Here is a 19,122-nt window from a genome sequence, read left to right as displayed (position 1 = left end):
CCCCCTTTCACGGTGGCGCTATTCGGTGCAAAAGCCGGCAGCCGGCGCACTGTGGCTGCCGAAATTGCACCGCTGTGGTGCGAAGGCTGCGGGCTTTTGCAGGCCCGCCCCCTCTTTGCCCCCCTGCCCCCCGTTTTCGCAAGATTCATCATTCTGCAAAGAATGGTGAATCCAGGCCTAATTGTGCTTATGAAATATACAGTTTACAGTCTAATTTAAAAAGAAAAAGTATAATCTAAGCACTTTTATTAAAAATTTGGCAGAGACATCTCAAGTGATTGAGGGATATATGGAATTGTATTGCACTTTTACTCTTAACACATTGTGATGGAGTCATGTCTTTCTGAAGAATAAGCCGTATCCATCGCATCATCTATTCTGGCCATCCAGAGCACTCTATTTTTGAGAATTGTTTTGTAACTAAGCTTTGGACATCACAGCTCAGATGGTTTTGTTAGTCTCAAATTACACATCAGTATCCATTTCTTTTTCAATTCATTTCAGCCAATGTGTCAGAAAGAATTGTCAGGTCATGGCTGATCATTACTTCTTGTTCAAATGTAAAACATTTAGAGATTGTATATTCTTGGATGAGCAAGACAGATTATTAAGCATATTTTCTTCATCTGCTGTAGGTACCTTTGTGACAAAAGTAACAGCCACTGATGCAGATGATCCAGTATATGGGAACAGCGCTAAACTGGTTTATAGCATTTTGGAGGGACAACCCTATTTTTCTATAGAACCGCATACAGGTAGGTGTGACCTTTATACTGACATTATTATATCTAAAGTGATAATGAGCAAGTTTGTTCATGTAATTATTGATCAGTCCATTTATTTCTTTAGCAATTATTTTCTTTTCCTAGTTATTATTATATGGGGCACTGCTTCTATTGTATGCAAATCTATTTCATGTTTATTCATTGTGGATATCTTGAAACCCAAGCCTGTTTGTGGCTCTTGAGGACTGGACTTGGCCCTCTTTGATCTCTAGCTTAAATCCTTTTATCCGGTGCCAATAGTAATCACCCAATTACATTTTAAGATCCACATTTTTTACCTAACTTCCTGAACCCACAAGAATTGTGTTATACACAACAGGGACATAGCTGGATCTTGAAAATATTAACAAATGCCAATTGCAAATGCATTAATTGCAAATTCTGGATTGATTGTAAGCTGTTCTATTGCTTCTCGTCATTTAAATTTATTGTAATCCACCATGACTCTAACTTTGAGAAAAGGAGGAATATCAAATGTCCTTAAATAAATGACTTTTATTTTATTCTTTTATCTGTCTTATTCTGTTTTATTGACAACATGCAAGTTTAGGGTCACCATGGGCCACACTGATGTGGTGATGTTTGTTTTCTGTAGGTCAATAGAAGCACCAAATTCTCAGCAGCAGCTCAGGTGGAAATAGCTTAACAGGCTGGCTCAATCCAGTTCTGGTATAGGTGAACTGGTTTGGATTAAATCCCACTAAAGTTGCTGAGGGGTATTTTTTTCTTTTTTTAAATTTTGGATTGGTTAGGGATTTCATTGGAAGTGGGCCTTTTCCTTAACTATTTAAGAAACCTTTCTTAAAGAAGGATCTCTTGGATCTGCTGGTAAAAGATAATTATTGACCAGTGACAAATTTGTGCTATGTTAGTAGAGTGTTGGAGAAAATTGTGGTTTCATAGTTGATTTGATGATTTGCACATGGATTTGTCGAGAAGGGGAGGGACATTCTTAACTTCTCCTCTGCCTTTGACGTGGTTGCCCATGGTTTTTCGGTTGAGCAGCAGGTCATTGTGAGGGGAGGGGTGGGAGGTTTTCTTTGCTTTTAGTAGTTGACTGACCATATTCATTTTCCTTGTGAAGTCCCATAGGGGTCTATTTTATCTCCACTTTAATATTTTTATGGTTTCACTTTTGAAATTGCTGAGTGATTTGGGAGTCAGTTTTTATTTATTTATTGATAATATTCAGACTGTTTTTCCCTATAAATATGATTGACTTAGAAGAGCATTTAGGAATGTACAGCCTCAAAAAATGTGTTTTAGTTCATTGATTTGTTTTGTGGGTACCTCAATTAATTTCCTTAGCTTTGGAATGAGGTGCAGGTCTGATGCTAGGGCTTGGCCAATGTCGGATCTTATTGATGAGTCCCAGACCTGACATCAGGGCCTGGCCAATACTGGGTTCTGTCACTGAAGCATGGGCCTGGGTCTAGGCAAAGGCAACGGCCTGTCACTGGGGCCTGTCATGACGCTCTGAGTCTTGGTTGCAAAGGCCTAGGACTGACACTGGGACCTGACTGATTTCAGTCCCATCACAGAGACCTGTCTAGGTCTAGGCCAGTTGACAGAACTCTGGCCAAGGCTGGGTCTTGGTTACTGAGGCCCAGGCCTATGTATACATTTGGGACCTATGCTGGACACTGACTCAGGCCAGGTCCCAAACAATGAGGCCTAATAGTGGGACCTGAATGAGGCAAGGTTCCAGTTACTTAGGTCTGGATCTAGGGCTTAGGTTTAGGGCTAGGACTGACCATGGGCTGGATCTCATTTGCTGAGAGCCTAGGCCTGATGTTGGGACTTGGCCTGAAGCCAGAGCCCGGGACTAGGCCTCAGTCTGATGAAGGGACACAACTGTGGCTGAGTCCCAGTCACTGATGTCTGATCCTAGGGTTTGAACTTAGGAATGGACCTGCACCATGGCGCAGCCAAGGCCAGGTCCCTGTCACTGAGTCCTAGGCCTAGGCTGGTTCCCGGTACCAAGGCATAGGCCTGGGATTAGACCTAGACTTGATGTCAGTCCCAGCCCAAGGCCTACTCCCAAGTGGTGACTCCCAGGTTTAGACCAAGGTCTGATATCAGGGCTTGGCCATGGCTGGATCCCAGTTCCTGAAGTCTGGGCCTAGGCCTAATCTCAGCCTAATCACAAAATCGCATTACATTAGTTCAGTCATTGGTTTAACTAGGACTGATTATTGTAATGCTGTCCTTATGGATTTATCAAAAAAGATGTTGAAGAGATTGCAGATAATAGAAAACATTTAGCTAGATGGATAGATGGTCTTTGCCATGTGAGATTCTGTAATCCCATTGCTCCAAGAACCTCATTGGCTCCCAGTATAATTTTGTATTCGATTTGAGATGTTTGCCCTGTTTTTTCAGGCACTGTGTAATATGGCTTCAGTCCATAAGTCAAGCCATTGTCCTAAAATTACTCATTTAGCTTCACACAGATAACTTCAATTATCTATAGTCAGTGGCAAACTTACCTGGGTAAATCTTTCTGAATATCCCTGCAAAAGTTATCCAGATAATTTTACTCAGGTAACTTCCCAAACACTATGCCTTTAGATGCAAGATATCTTCATTGTATTTTATTTTCATGCAGGAGGGCACATCAGTTTATAATAAATAGCGGCCCAATTTTAAAAGCCCTAAGCACACTTATACCGGGAGATATGTGCTGCAAGCGGAGATATGGGCTGCAAGCATGCTCCGGGGATTTTCCAATGCCTGCGGCCCTGCACATATCTCCTGGTACATGCCGAAGAACAGCGTGAGGGAACGAGCGGACCAGGGATGAGATCTGGGTGGGGTGTGGGCGAGCTGGGACAGTGCCATTAGGTACCATCCTGCTGAAGCATGTGCCGGGATCGGACCAGCACGTGCAACCTGCTGGTGCACAGCAAAGAGGGTAAGTTTGGAAACAGAAAAATGTAGGTTAGGTAGGGGGTTTTAGGGGTCAAGGTTAGTAGGGGAAAAGGCAGACAGAGTTTAGAAAATTCCCTTGCAGTCAGCTTGTTTATTGGCGTGAAATGGGAAGGAACTGGGGAAAAGCCCTATCGCATCTCCGTGTGCATGTAGCAAAATGTCCCCTCCCCTTGCGCATGTGAGTCAGCACTCGCGCGCACATGCATGCGCTGATATAAAATAAGGTGTGCATGTGCACGTGGCTAGAGGATTTTATAATATGCAAGCGTCAACGCACAAATGTTATAAAATTAGTGCATGTGAGGACGGGCGCCAGGAACCGCACGTACATGGATGCCCGCACGCGGGTTTAAAAATGTACCTTTTACGTGTATAATTCAATAGCATCATACCTGAAACTGCAAGTCTAAAACCATCCATGTTATTAATAGAACTGAATCCGTGTTCATCAATCACGTGTTTGATGTCTTCTTTCTATGCTTTTGTGCCATATTATATTCCGAATGATTACTCAGCATTATCAGATAATGAAATGTGAACTACTACCTTACAGGATACAGCAGTCCATTTCTGGCTCGCTTGTTTCTTTGATTTTTGTAACACATTTTTTAAGCAAGCTATGGTCTTAGGGGTAGATTTTAAACAGTGTGGGGTAGATTTTCAAAGGGGTATGCGCGTACCCCCCGAAAACCTACCCCAAACCCCCCCTGCGCGCAAGCCCCGGGACGTGCATAAGTCAACGGGGCTTGCATGGAGGGGCGTGTCGGGGGGTGTGCCGTGAGTGACGCGGCGTTTCGGGGGTGGGCCGCGAGTGACGAGGCATTTTGGGGGCGGGCCCGGGGGCGTGGCGCTGGCCCGGGGGCGTGGTCGAGGCCTCCGGACCAGCCCCCGGGTCGGGTGATGGCACTCCAGCAGCCCACTGGTGCATGCAGATTTACGCCTGCTTTCCGCAGGCGTAAATCTGCCAACAAAGGTAGGGGGGGTTAGATAGGGCCGGGGGGGGTGGGTTAGGTAGGGGAAGGGAGGGGAAGGTGAGGGGAGGCGGAAGGAAAGTTCCCTCCGAGGCCGCTCTAATTAGGTACAAGGCCGTACCTAATAGGACTGTCCCAGCTCCGATTTCGGAGCGGCCTCGGAGGGAACAGGCAGCACGCGCTGAGCTCGGCGCGCGCACCCCCTTGCGCGCGCCAACCCCGGATTTTATAAGATACGCGCGGCTACGCGCGTATCTTATAAAATCCGGCGTACTTTTGTTTGCGCCTGGTGCGCGAACAAAAGTACGCCTGCGCATACATTTATAAAATCTAACCCTGTGTGCATGCGTCCATGTGCGTTGGCACATGCATGTTATAAAATAGGATTCCTGCATGCACATGTGTGCCAGATTGTAATAACTGCATGCATGTTGCATGTGGGTGGCCTCCTCCACACTCGGGGGGGGGGGGTGTGTGTGTGTGATATTTTAAATTACACATGGTGATGCGAGTAGGGCTTCTCCAGTTCCCTCCTCCTAACCCTATCCTTCCTCCCTCTTCCCCTCTCCTCCCCCACCCCAGTGCTGAAGCCAGTGCTAAGTTGCTAACTCCATTTCAGCCTGCCGAGCCCTTCTAATCACCTCCATTGCACACTTGCCCCAACTCGCTAAAAGCCCCGATTGTCACAGCCTCTGCCCTGCACAGATCCAAATTTGGGTAAATGCCAAAGCCAGCTTTTGCTGCTGCAGCAATTTGTTTTATAAAAAAAAAAGTATGTAGATAGTGTCAGGGCCTTGGGGAAGCCCCAATGCTGCTAGTAGGGTGGCTGGACCTGCACATTAATGTCAGTGATGATGTCAGCAGCACGACTCAGGGAGGCAAGACCCTCACTTTTAATAAATATAAAAATTAAATTGAATTTGGAGAAAATAAAGGTGTTGGCCAGTTAAGAAGACCCTGGCTGACCAACCCCACCTCATGATCTCTAGAGACATTATAAACTTTGTTGTGAGCTCTGATGGGAAAACTGCCTAACATGGGGGTTTAAAACCCCTTTAAATTTCCTAGAAACCAGGGAATTTCAATAGTGGGCACCAGAAGACCTCAACTCAGGCACTATTTAGAAAATGAAACTGGAAAATTTCAAATGATAATAATAAATGTTTTTTTTAAAGAAAGAAATGACCTGCATAGATTTTATTACACTGGCACCATTCTTTTGATAATGGGAAAAACATTTTTAAACATTAAGAGCAAATTTAATATTTTAAGATCAATTGTATTGTCCAATCACCCCTACTATTTCTCCCAGGCAAAAGACTAATATCTCTAACACGCCTTAGAACAGCAGCACCTGTGCCTGCACTGTGAGGCCCCTAAACCAAATCTATCCAAAGAAGTCCAGTAACTCATTCTTACTCCGACTCATCTCGGTGAGCCATGGCAGCGCTCATTTAGTAAGCAGCCATCCAGATCTCACCCAGTGCCCAGTCTGCACTTTACCATCCAGCGCTCATTCAACTAGCAACCATCCAGCGCTCACTCAACTAGCAACCATCCAGCGCTCACTCAACTAGCAACACCCAGCGCTCACTCAACTAGCAACCATCCAGCGCTCACTCAACTAGCAACACCCAGCGCTCACTCAACTAGCAACCATCCAGCGCTCATTCAACTAGCAACCATCCAGCGCTCACTCAACTAGCAACACCCAGCGCTCACTCAACTAGCAACCATCCAGCGCTCATTCAACTAGCAACCATCCAGCGCTCACTCAACTAGCAACACCCAGCGCTCACTCAACTAGCAACCATCCAGCGCTCATTCAACTAGCAACATCCAGCGCTCACTCAACTAGCAACCATCCAGCGCTCACTCAACTAGCAACACCCAGCGCTCACTCAACTAGCAACCATCCAGCGCTCATTCAACTAGCAACATCCAGCGCTCACTCAACTAGCAACCATCCAGCGCTCACTCAACTAGCAACACCCAGCGCTCATTCAACTAGCAACATCCAGCGCTCATTCAACTAGCAACCATCCAGCGCTCACTCAACTAGCAACACACAGCGCTCACTCAACTAGCAACCATCCAGCGCTCAGTTACGAAACCAATCATGGCGATCTCATCCATCCCCATCATCCACAACCTCAAGAGACCATCAGCAAAAAAACAAGCCTTACCACACTCTTTACAAAAAAGACTCATCCCTATTGTCATCTCACCTTTAAACCAACTACTGGGACTGTCACTTTTCACCTTATCACTGCTGAACGCACAGTCTTTGACTAAGAAAACTCACCTGCTTCATGACTATCTGCTGGAAACAAACACAGACATATTTGCAATCACTGAAACCTGGTTAAAACCAGAAGACATCGCTACAATCAACCAACTCCCTACTCACTCGTACAACATATTCTCAATCCCCAGACTCAAAAAACGAGGAGGAGGTCTTCTTCTGGCAGCAAAAAAAACACTAGGAATGTCACTACAAACTTCAATATCTTCACATTCTCTAGAATTTGCCGTATTTAAATCCTCTCACCTTCAAATCGGGCTCACATACGCCACCCCAGGATACCTCGAAACCGATCCATCACCTTTGATTGAAAATATAGTAAAACACATCAACTCCGACACACCAGCGATACTATTGGGGGACTTCAACCTCCATGTGGATGTATCTCCCCATTCTCACAGCTGTGAAACTCTCCTAAGCACACTAAACTGCATGGGTTTCAAACAAATAATTAAGGAACCCACCCACAAAGCTGGTCATACGTTGGACCTCATTTTCATTAACCAGGAACTTACTCTTTCCTCTCACCCTACATGCCTTCCAGTTCCCTGGTCAGACCATAAGCTGATCAACACAACACTAAAGATAAACCTACCTACACTCCCAGAAAAGCAGAATAACACAATCCAATTCAAAAAAATGTGCAGCCAGGAAATTCTCAGCAACAGACTATCGGATGAACTTAACCAACTGGACCTTACTAACGCGGACTCAGCCATTTTGTCCTGGAACAACATTACCAAAAAAGTGGCCGATACTACATGCCCAACTATTACCAAAGCTCCTCAAGCAAACAAGGACAACAGAAAACCTTGGTACACACCAAAACTAAAATCCTTAAAACAGGATCTCAGAAAAAAAGAACAACACTGGCGGAAAAACCCAACATACACCAACATCACAGCATTCAAAACCATGATGCACCATTACAGAATATCCATCCTCCAAGCAAAAAGAGACTTTTACTCACAAAAAATCCACCACTTCATTTTCGACCCTAGAGCGCTTTTTTCTTTGGTCTCATCCCTCACTAAACCCCTACCAACATCCATACCAGATGATAAAGCAGCAAGCAAAGCAGAAGAACTGGCAACCTACTTCAAAAACAAGATACCAAATCTACTAACTCAGTCCATTAATAATAACAATAATAATTACACTACGCCAGTAATACCTCGAGCTGCAGTCTCATCACAAAAGGCTAGCCTTAAGGAGTTCGAACCGACCTCATCCTTAGAGATCGAAAATATCCTAAAAAAGCTCAAACCTTCTTCTCACCCTCAGGATACCATACCCACCAATCTCCTCATCTCTTGTGCTAAAATCATATCCAAACCCATCGCACAAATCATAAATTGCTCCTTCTCTCACGGGATTGTACCTGACCCACTAAAAATGGCAATCATAAAACCACTCATAAAAAAACCTAATCTTTCTCCTGAAAACCCAGCCAATTTTCGCCCAATAGCTAATCTACCATTCATCGCAAAAATCTTGGAACGAGTTGCAAACAAACAACTAACAGAATACCTAAACGACCACAAAATTCTTTCCCCATCGCAGTTCGGTTTCCGCCAATCTCGAAGCACCGAAACCCTCCTAATCTCATTAACGGACTCTATATTACTTAAACTTGAAAACAGACAACCGTGTCTTCTCATCCTCCTAGATCTAACAGCAGCTTTTGACACGGTCAATCACAACACATTAATAGATCGCCTGGCAGAAATTGGCATCAGAGATGAGGCCCTCAACTGGTTCAAATCGTTCCTACAGAACAGACAGTATAAGGTCAAGATCAACAAGGAAGAATCTCCACCAGTCACCTGCAACTTAGGAGTCCCACAAGGATCATCACTCTCTCCAACCTTATTCAATATTTACCTTCTGCCACTCTGCCAGCTCCTCATCAACCTGAATCTCGTCCACTACTTATATGCAGACGATGTTCAGATACTGATTCCAATTACTGAATCTCTCCAAAAAACTCTGGACTTCTGGAACTCTTGCCAACAAGCCATCAACAACTTACTCACTAACCTCAACTTGATCCTTAATCAAAACAAAACAGAATATCTCCTCATTTCCCAAAACGGAACCTACACACTTCCAAGTACCATCTTGTCAACTCAATTAACAATAACTCCACAAGTCAGAAATCTAGGAGTTATACTTGATAACCAAATGAATTATAGATCACTCATAAATAACATCGTAAAGGATGGATTCTTCAAATTACAAGTCTTAAAAAGACTGAGACCACTCCTACATTTCAAAGACTTCCGATTAGTTCTACAAGCAATCATTCTCACGAAAATAGATTACTGCAACTCACTTCTACTGGGTCTCCCTGCCAACGCCATAAAACCGCTACAGATGCTGCAGAACGCTGCAGCGAGGATCTTAACCAAGTCCAACAAAAGAGACCACATCTCACCCATCTTAAAAAGCCTACACTGGCTTCCCGTCAAATTCAGAATACTATTCAAAGTGCTCTCAGTAACCCACAAGGCAATACACAACCTGGCACCACTCGAGCTCACATTCCCTCTCCAACTCCACACATCTTCCAGACCAGTGAGACAAGCCTACAAAAACAACCTTCAAATTCTACCGATGAAATCAGCATTAAGTAAAAGAGCTTTCTCCACAGCTGGGCCTAAACTCTGGAACTCTCTCCCATCAGAGCTCAGATCACTGCAATGCTCCACTACATTTAAAAAAAGACTCAAGACTTGGTTATTCAACCAAGCTTTCCCATAACATCAACCTGCGAAATATCCCTGCCAATATCCCCTCAGTGGTAACACGCTAGAGAACTATATAGATCTTCTCTAGAAATCACATGATCTTTGGCAGTCTATTATCTTCGGCAGTCTATCATTAAAACCCAGCCTCTAGCCTATATTAGGCACCGCTCATGTTAATTATGTTATTACCCCCTTATATCTTAATCCAAGTTAATTCGACCTGTTCATTGTAAGACATTTACTTGTCATTGTTGTTATTGTTTAAAATGTAAACCGAATTGATCAATAATTTTGTTATTGGAAAGTCGGTATAGAAAAATGCTAAATAAATAAATAAAATACTAATCAATGGGGTTAGCCAAAACATCCCTGAAACACCTTGACTACCATGGCAATTTCAGAAATTCCAAGCCGTATCCGGGGGATCCGTAGTTACGGCTTTGAGGGCAACCAGTAAACGGGTCAGCACAGCAGCACTAGATCAGATAAAATCACTAATCCATTAGAAAATATCAGACACTGCTGGACCAAAGTGGAATAATAGAAAAATTCTAGAAATTCTATTTAGGTGATTTGCACTTAGACAGACTAGCCAACGCTGATTAAAGGAACGCCTAGCCTAGATATTAAATACATAGATCCTGATGACATCATAGCACAGGGATCTAGGGAGCCCAGAAAAGGGAGTCAGTTTAGAAATTCTTCAGAGGAGAGGCTGAACTTGACTGGAGTGGAAGTGCTGTGACGTTGCTCTAGCCAAAAGGCCTAAAGAGTGACAAAAACACTTTAAAAAGAAAAAGGAAAGGCTTACAGATAATTAAGCGTGAGTGAGCTGTGTGACTGAATGAAATAGTACACTGTATCCAGTAAAGGTAAGGTCAGGATAATGAAGTTAATATTAATTCAAATGCTGCAACACAATGACTTTTAGCGGCTTAATTAAGCTAGTGGAAAGGCTGAGATTGTATGTCGGAGAGAAAACCAAACTTGCTCAAGGGACAATACAATAGTATAAATATATAGATTTATTTATTTATTTATTTATTTATTTATTTATTTATTATTTTTGTTATACCGAGTTTCATGACAGATATCACATCAACCCGGTTTACAATTAACAATGTGTGTAAAGCATGGCGTAACGTAATAAACAATATTCCCAATAAACTGTGAAACTTTAAATACAGTGAATCAATACAGTGTGTGAGGAAGTTACAATAAAACAGGGAAAATTAACTTGGAGCTGGAAGAGGGGGAAAATTGAACAATGCAATATATACATTTCTTCCAATTAATAAAATAGTATAGTAGAGTAAATAAATAAGCCTATGTGGATACATGTGATGGTACATAAATAAGAGACGGTAAAATAAGTGATCAAGGGAATAAATAAGACACAGTAGTGCATGGAAAGATATGATAAAAATGGAACGGTAGTATGTAACCAAGAGAATAAATAAATAAGACACAGTAGTGCAAGGTAATGGTATGATAATACTCAGCAGGTAAAGATGATAATACTCAGCAGGTAAAGATGAGTATAAGTTTATGGTAGGTGGAACCCATAAAACCCAGTGGAAGATATTAGGGATGTGAATCGTTTTTCAACGATTAAAATTATCGTCCGATAATGTTTATATCATCTTAAATCGTTATAGAACACGATACAATAGAAATTCTAACGATTTATCGTTAAAAATCGTTAAATCGTGTTAGTGCGCACTAACTCGATTTAGTGCGCACTAACTGAAAATGATACAAATAAACACTTTCCAGGTCACTGAAGGTCAGTTAGGAATGAATATGTGTTCCTATTGGCTGGCTGCCCTCTTATCTATTGATGTTACCAAGGTTACCACTGAGGTGATGGTTGGGGGGATGGGAAATGGAACTGGAAACTAACGAACACCAACAGAAAATGAAACAAAGTGTTCACACTTCCCAGGTCAGTAAAGGTCACTTAGGAATGAATATGTATGTATGTATTCCTATTGGCTGGCTGTGCTCTTATCTATTGATGTTACCAATATGGTTGGGGGGATGTGAAATGGAAACAGTTGGAAGCTTGACAAAAAAAGTAATGTAATGATCAGCACTCACGTGACTAGAACTTGTTTGTTTATTATTTTTGTTAGCAGGCACCTGAAATGCTAGTGCATGTTGAATTTGCCAATCACTGTGCATTTTAGAAAGGTGGTCCTGGCTGGAACTGTACACAGTTCAAATATATGTAATTGATTGTTGGTAAGTGTATTTTTTAAGTAGCCACACTGGCACAAGTATGTTTACTTTTCCTCCTACTTAACTCACTATCTCAGCTTTGTAAGAAGGGCTTCTCTGCTTGTGTGTTCTTTTTGTTTGGTGTGAGGAGAGCAGAAACATCAGATCTTTATTCAATCTACTACAGTCATCTCTTACAGTGCCCTATCCCTATTAATACCAGGAGTGTTGTGATCTTCCTGCACACAGTGCCCTAACCCTGATACCAGTCTGAGACAGCTCCCTCCCTGCATTACTAGTGAGAGGCTGGCTTCACAGACAGGGGGGAGCTGCCTGACCCTCACTCCTGACTTCCCCCATGTCCCAGCTAGTGAATGGTGTGTGGGTGAGGGGGGGGGGGAGGATGGTGAAGTCTGAGACAGCTCCCTCCCTGCATTACTAGTGAGAGGCTGGCTTCACAGACAGGGGAGAGCTGCCTGACCCTCACTCCTGACTTCCCCCATGTCCCAGCTAGTGAATGGTGTGTGGGTGAGAGGGGGGGGGGGGGAGGATGGTGAAATCTGAGACAGCTCCCTCCCTGCATTACTAGTGAGAGGCTGGCTTCACAGACAGGGGGGAGCTGCCTGACCCTCACTCCTGACTTCCCCCATGTCCCAGCTAGTGAATGGTGTGTGGGTGAGGGGGGGGGAGGATGGTGAAGTCTGAGACAGCTCCCTCCCTGCATTACTAGTGAGAGGCTGGCTTCACAGACAGGGGGGAGCTGCCTGACCCTCACTCCTGACTTCCCCCATGTCCCAGCTAGTGAATGGTGTGTGGGTGAGGGGGGGGGGGTGGATGGTGAAGTCTGAGACAGCTCCCTCCCTGCATTACTAGTGAGAGGCTGGCTTCACAGACAGGGGGGAGCTGCCTGACCCTCACTCCTGACTTCCCCCATGTCCCAGCTAGTGAATGGTGTGTGGGTGAGGGGGGGGGGAGGATGGTGAAGTCTGAGACTGCTCCCTCCCTGCATTACTAGTGAGAGGCTGGCTTCACAGACAGGGGGGAGCTGCCTGACCCTCACTCCTGACTTCCCCCATGTCCCAGCTAGTGAATGGTGTGTGGGTGAGGGGGGGGGGAGGATGGTGAAGTCTGAGACAGCTCCCTCCCTGCATTACTAGTGAGAGGCTGGCTTCACAGACAGGGGGGAGCTGCCTGTCCCTCACTCCTGACTTCCCCCATGTCCCAGCTAGTGAATGGTGTGTGGGTGAGGGGGGGGGGAGGATGGTGAAGTCTGAGACAGCTCCCTCCCTGCATTACTAGTGAGAGGCTGGCTTCACAGACAGGGGGGAGCTGCCTGACCCTCACTCCTGACTTCCCCCATGTCCCAGCTAGTGAATGGTGTGTGGGTGAGGGGGGGGGGGTGGATGGTGAAGTCTGAGACAGCTCCCTCCCTGCATTACTAGTGAGAGGCTGGCTTCACAGACAGGGGGGAGCTGCCTGACCCTCACTCCTGACTTCCCCCATGTCCCAGCTAGTGAATGGTGTGTGGGTGAGGGGGGGGGTGGATGGTGAAGTCTGAGACAGCTCCCTCCCTGACCCTCACTCCTCCGGGGTATTGTGATCTTCCTGCACACAGTGCCCTATCCCTGATACCAGGGGTGTTGTGATCTTCCTGCATGCAGTGCCCTATCCCTATTAATACCAGGAGTGTTGTGATCTTCCTGCATGCAGTGCCCTATCCCTATTAATACCAGGAGTGTTGTGATTTTCCTGCATGCAGTGCCCTATCCCTGATATCGGGATGTGTGCAAGAAGATCACAACACCCCCGGTATCAGGAATAGGGCACTGTGTGCAGGAAGATCACAACACCCCCAGTATCAGGAATAGGGCACTGTGTGCAGGAAGATCACAATACCCCTGGTATTAGGGATAGGGCACTGTGTGCAGGAAGATCACAACACTCCTGGTATTAATAGGGATAGGGCACTGTGTGCAGGAAGATCACAATACCCCTGGTATCAGGGTTAGGGCACAAGTTCTAGTCACATTGACTGATCACATTACTTGTTTTGTCAAGCTACCAACTGTTTCCATTTCCCATCCCCCATATACTGTCAGTAGGAAACTTGGTAACATGAATAAATAAGAGGGCAGCCAATAGGAATACATATTCATTCCTAAACTGACCTTAACTGACCTGAAAAGTGTCAAATTGTATCATTTTCAGTTAGTGCGCACTAACTCCCAGTTAGTGCGCACTAACTCCCGTTAGTGTGCACTAACTCAAGTTAGTGCGCACTAATCGGAAAAAACGATTTTTAACGATTTTTTAACTAAAAAATCGTGCCTAAGACGATTTTCTTGCCCTGCCACACGATTTCTATCGTTAAGACGATATGGAAAACGATTCACATCCCTAGAAGATATACACTATCTTCCACTGGGTTTGAGAGAGAACAAAGGTCTCCCACTAGCTAAGAAGAATTAGTTAGAAGTAACGAAGAGGAGTAACAAGTTATTTAACTTGACCACTGCACTTCATTTGTTACAAAAGGTAACAAAGTAAAAAAATTATACAGTGACAAGTGCTGAGAGTACTAGTCCTTGAATGACTTTTAATAATAGCAGTTTTTTTCCCAAAGGTAGGGTCATATTAATTATCTTTTGTTTAAAATTAGCTAGATACTCAGTGAACACTAAGTTGTTGATGATTATACACTGAGGGAGCACGCTGCAGGAGATTGGTCAGTGCATATAGATTCCCTTTTTGACCTATTAAAGAACTAGGCAATAGGGAGAAGAACAAAGAAAGAAGAACAAGTGAATGCCACAGGGTAAAGCTAAGTGTGTGCACTTATTGGTACCAACAACAACAACAGATGAAAGTAAAGAAATAGAAAAGATAGTGTGAGAGTAAAGTAAAAGAAAGAGAAAGCAAATACTATGGACAGATATATAAGAATAAAGAAAGAAACTAAAAGAGACATATGCTTACCCAAAGCACTTTGACCTTCATCTTTGTTCTGTTTGGAAACATAAAAAGACACAATACAACATAAAGGATCAAAATTCTTAGAGCTACATAATAGAGACAAATTCAGTAGAAGAAATAAGAGTTTTCTGAATTAGCTTGTACATATCTGATTAAAAGCTTGAATAGAAGTTAACTTGGAGGAATAACATTCTAAGTCTTGATAGTGACAAGAGCTAGAAGTAAAAGAAAAGAAAAATGCATAGTTTATATATATATATATATATATATATATATGTGTGTGTGTGTGTGTGTGTATATGTGTATTCTTTTAGATAAAACAAAGAAATGTTATTACTGAAAATACAAATTAACAGACGTCTTATGCGAAACAATATACTTGTTATTATAGAGCTATGATATATTAAACTCTAAAAATTGTTTATACATATTACTGGTGATTCCATTTAATTGACAATATCTCAAAAGCCTGCCTTTCCCCTCTAACCCTGAGGGCCTTTTGGGTGGGATTATTCCCCTTAATCCTGGTAAGGTGCCCCAAAAGAAAGGAGAGTATTTTTCTACATTAACCCCGGGAACAATCTACAATAGAATAATTACAGCTCAGTCACCTAAAGCGGGAAGGTTGTCACACCTCAAAAGAAGGGGAGTGTTAAATTAAGAAACATTAGCAGGGAGCCTCACATATGCAGATAGAGGGTAATTTTCAGTAAGCCAGCTAGGTATATGAAAGGGGTGCAGGTGTTCTTTTTCACCTCATAAATTTACAGTGAATTTTCAGTGAACTTTGACAATTTGCTTAAAACTTACAAGTGTGTCTAAATATTTTGCAGTTATTATATGTGTAGGCATAGGAATGGGGGCAATACATACATATTATGTAAATGCATTTCAAAATTCATGGTTTACTTTCACAACATAAATATCCACCTGGAATTACCACTTTTTAATATGGCTATATGTGCATTTGTTGTGATAGTACATGCATATTTTTAGCCACTACATGGGGAGCAAGAATCATTCCAGTTGATCTAGCCAGCTAATTCAGTAGATATCCAGCTAGATTTCTTTGAAAATTGAGCTCATATTATATAGATTTTGCATTTAAGAAAACTGAATAGGCAAGAAAGAATTTTTTTTTTTACAAAAGTACCATAGAGTTAAATTAAATTGATGCACTTTTGAAAAGCATATCGGGCCGGATTTTCCAAGCTCTACGCGCATAAATCCAGCAGATTTATGTGCGTGGAGTGGCTTACGCGTGCCGGGCCTATTTCCAAAAGGCCAGGTGATGCGCGTAAAGCCCCGAGACGTGTCCAAGACCCGGGGCTTTGCTAAAGGGGCGATCTGGGGGCAGGGCGTGGGTGGGGTCAGAGGCCTCCAACACAGCAGCCATTTGCCGTTGGGCTGGGGATTGCGCGCTGGCCAACTGCCGGGCTGAAGTAATCTTTAAAACTGAAGTAAAAAAAGAAAAAGGGTGGGGGAAAGGGCGGGGGAAGTAGGGGAAGGGAAGGAAAGGTGGGGTGCGGGGGTAGGGAGCGTGGGAAGGCAGCACAGCTCGGTGCGCACAAGGTGTACAACTGTGCACCCCCTTGCGCGTGCCGACCCCTGATTTTATAGCATGCGTGCGCCTGTGCGCGCATGTTATAAAATCGGGTGTACCTCTGAAAATCTACCCCAATCTTTGTATTGTCAAGACTTATAGAAGACTAAGGGAAGTTGCAATTCTTTATTAATCAAGCGAGCTGGTGATGATAGAAGTCATGGAGCATTCATTTCACTCATACAGGATATGACACCTCTAATGTCACATTGTCACTGGAAGTCTGGTAGCAAATATACTCTTAGGACATAGTGAAAGCATCTCCACCATAGTGAAAGCCTTTCACAGAATGAAGACTAGAAGGGAAGATTTACATTTTTCTTTTTATGTGTAACACTAAATAATCAAAATGTCACAGCAAAAGACCAATAAAAAGTGTGATTGAAGTCACAACAAGCTTAGCAAAATTAGCCTAGAATAGTGATCCTATAGGTTCCTGGCTCCTACACAAATAGTATGCATGAAAGCAATCCAAGGAGACTGGAAAGAGTGTGATTTATGCTTGTTCACTAGCAAGAACTCGTTGGAATGTTCACTCCTGGCCATCATTTCTCATGAGACATTTCCATGTTAGATGGTGCAGGTACAGCTAAAGTGAAATCATTTAGACAAAATGAAGATTTTGTGCATGGCAAAAGGTTTTTGGAAAGTAGGGCCATTTGGAAATTAGACCCAGTCCTGTTTATTAGTCTAATTAAAGTATAGACTTCTTTTTAAATTGTAGTTCTTTTTTAAGTCTACCATACATTTTTTTTTATGTTGCATGCTTGTATTTGTTGTTTAATTTATTTTATTTCATTTATTTCATATTTTATTTCTTTCCCAGGTAAACAGAGCCTGCCCAAAGCATTGATTAATGAAGATTGTTTTTATGTTACTGTTTCGGGGAGAAAGTTTGCGATAACCTACATACATTTTCAAGCAAAAACATGCATACGTTATAGCAGTTTTCAAAGGGAAGTATGCATATGCTTTCCGCTTGATAACTGCCCTATCAAAACTACTAAAACATATGTATACCCTGCTCATTTGTGCACAGAATGTTTCCTAGAAAAATATGAAACTCTGAATGTGAATGCTAACTCCTCCCTAACTCTGCCTCCGAGAATGCCTCTGTTCGCTGTGGGTAGACTTTTACTTATGCAAGTTGGGCCTGGATTTAGGGATAGGTAATGTAGGTTATTTCCTCTGGCATCATCTGGCATCATTGCTGCTGACATGCCTAAGTCTGAGCCTGCTGTTGCGGTGGCACTTTTCTCCTTCGCTCCCCTGACATGCTGACAGACTCTGCAGTACCCTGTCCCTTGCAGGGGTTTCAGTGGTGACAGGAAGTTCATGCAAGAGGAAGGGACAATGCACCCTAGTGCCAGCAGCATGTGAGGCTGCTGAAGTTCCTGTTCTGAGTTTTTAAATCTTTAGTTGCTTCTGTGACCTGGAGCTGGTGCCACCAGAGGAGAAAAGAGGCATCATGACTTGAATGTGAGGAGGGAAATGGGATACTGGGAGAGGAAGATTTGTGCAGGGGGAATGAGGGAAAGGATGTTAACTCCCTTTCCCCTCATTATCTATCAGCATGCACCACCTTAATCGAACCCTGACACAGGCAATCTGTATGTAATTGTTCATGCATATTGGGAGGATAATTTTATAACAGGTTATTTTCTTGGGTGAAACATTGTTTTAGCTATGGAAATACCTTTGAAAATTACCCTCTGTGAGGCAATCTACAGGAAACTCCCTCAGACCACCTTAAGGGACCGGCCACAGCTATCTGGCCCGGTCCTCCTTAAGTCCCAAGGGATTCTGGGCCCAGGGAGGATCCCTTTAGCCTAGCATGAGAAGACAGAGCCCTGAAGGGTTAGGGAGGCCCGGGGTGGGATTCAGGAAGCCAGCCTACACTAAACCCTGCTATGTGTGATATCTGACCTTTAAGGTGAGCTGCATCATTTATTTGTTTTCCTTTGCACTTCATTTTTTTCACTGTAAATAAATTGCACAAAAGGAAACAGCCAGCCTCCTTATTCCTTCTGGCTGTTTCCAAGCTTCTATCAACCAAGTTACCACACCCTCCCTATGATAATTATTTGATAGTTTTGAAAGTCTTCTATTTTAATGTTATTGATTTTATGAATTATATTTATGTTCAATGTTTTTATGCTCTTCCTTGAGCTTTGAATTGGATAGCTGGACAATAAATATAAGCAAATATAGCTCTCTAATGCAAAACTTGAGCTCATTTTGAGATATGGCTAATAAATGCAGTAACATTAGAGATGATGGAACATACCTAGTTTGTCCAGTTGTCTTCCCCTCTGGTTCTCTACTACTTTGGGTAGATGAACATATAATAGGGATATACATTCATTTAAAATAAATGGGTATTACATAACCAATGTGCCCATATTCATTTCATTTGTGGTCCCACAAAATGAATGGCAGGGTCCCATGAATGAAAGGAATATTCTTTGCCACATTTGTTTGTTTCCTATACATTTCAATAGCTCATTGAAGTCTATGGATGTGTACTGAAGAACAAAAACAAAAACTGATAACTGTAATAACCAGCTCTTCCCTGTGCAACCTC

At 43.1% G+C, this 19,122-nt stretch overlaps 1 protein-coding gene across 2 annotated transcripts in view; it reads left to right on the top strand.

Moving 5' to 3' along the window:
- The window catches only part of CDH8 (cadherin 8), a 515,521-nt gene that overhangs the window by 261,028 nt on the left and 235,371 nt on the right, over nt 1-19,122 (top strand). For both annotated transcript variants that reach the window (XM_029608175.1, XM_029608174.1), the window contains one exon: nt 636-755. In XM_029608175.1, coding sequence (XP_029464035.1) covers nt 636-755 — 120 coding nt within the window. The remainder of the gene's footprint in view (nt 1-635; nt 756-19,122) is intronic.

Source organism: Rhinatrema bivittatum, chromosome 7, assembly GCF_901001135.1.
Source record: "Rhinatrema bivittatum chromosome 7, aRhiBiv1.1, whole genome shotgun sequence".
In the NCBI taxonomy this organism is placed as follows: domain Eukaryota; kingdom Metazoa; phylum Chordata; class Amphibia; order Gymnophiona; family Rhinatrematidae; genus Rhinatrema; species Rhinatrema bivittatum.
The sequence above is the reverse complement of the archived record's forward strand: the minus strand, read 5'-3'. Positions and strand labels throughout refer to the sequence as shown.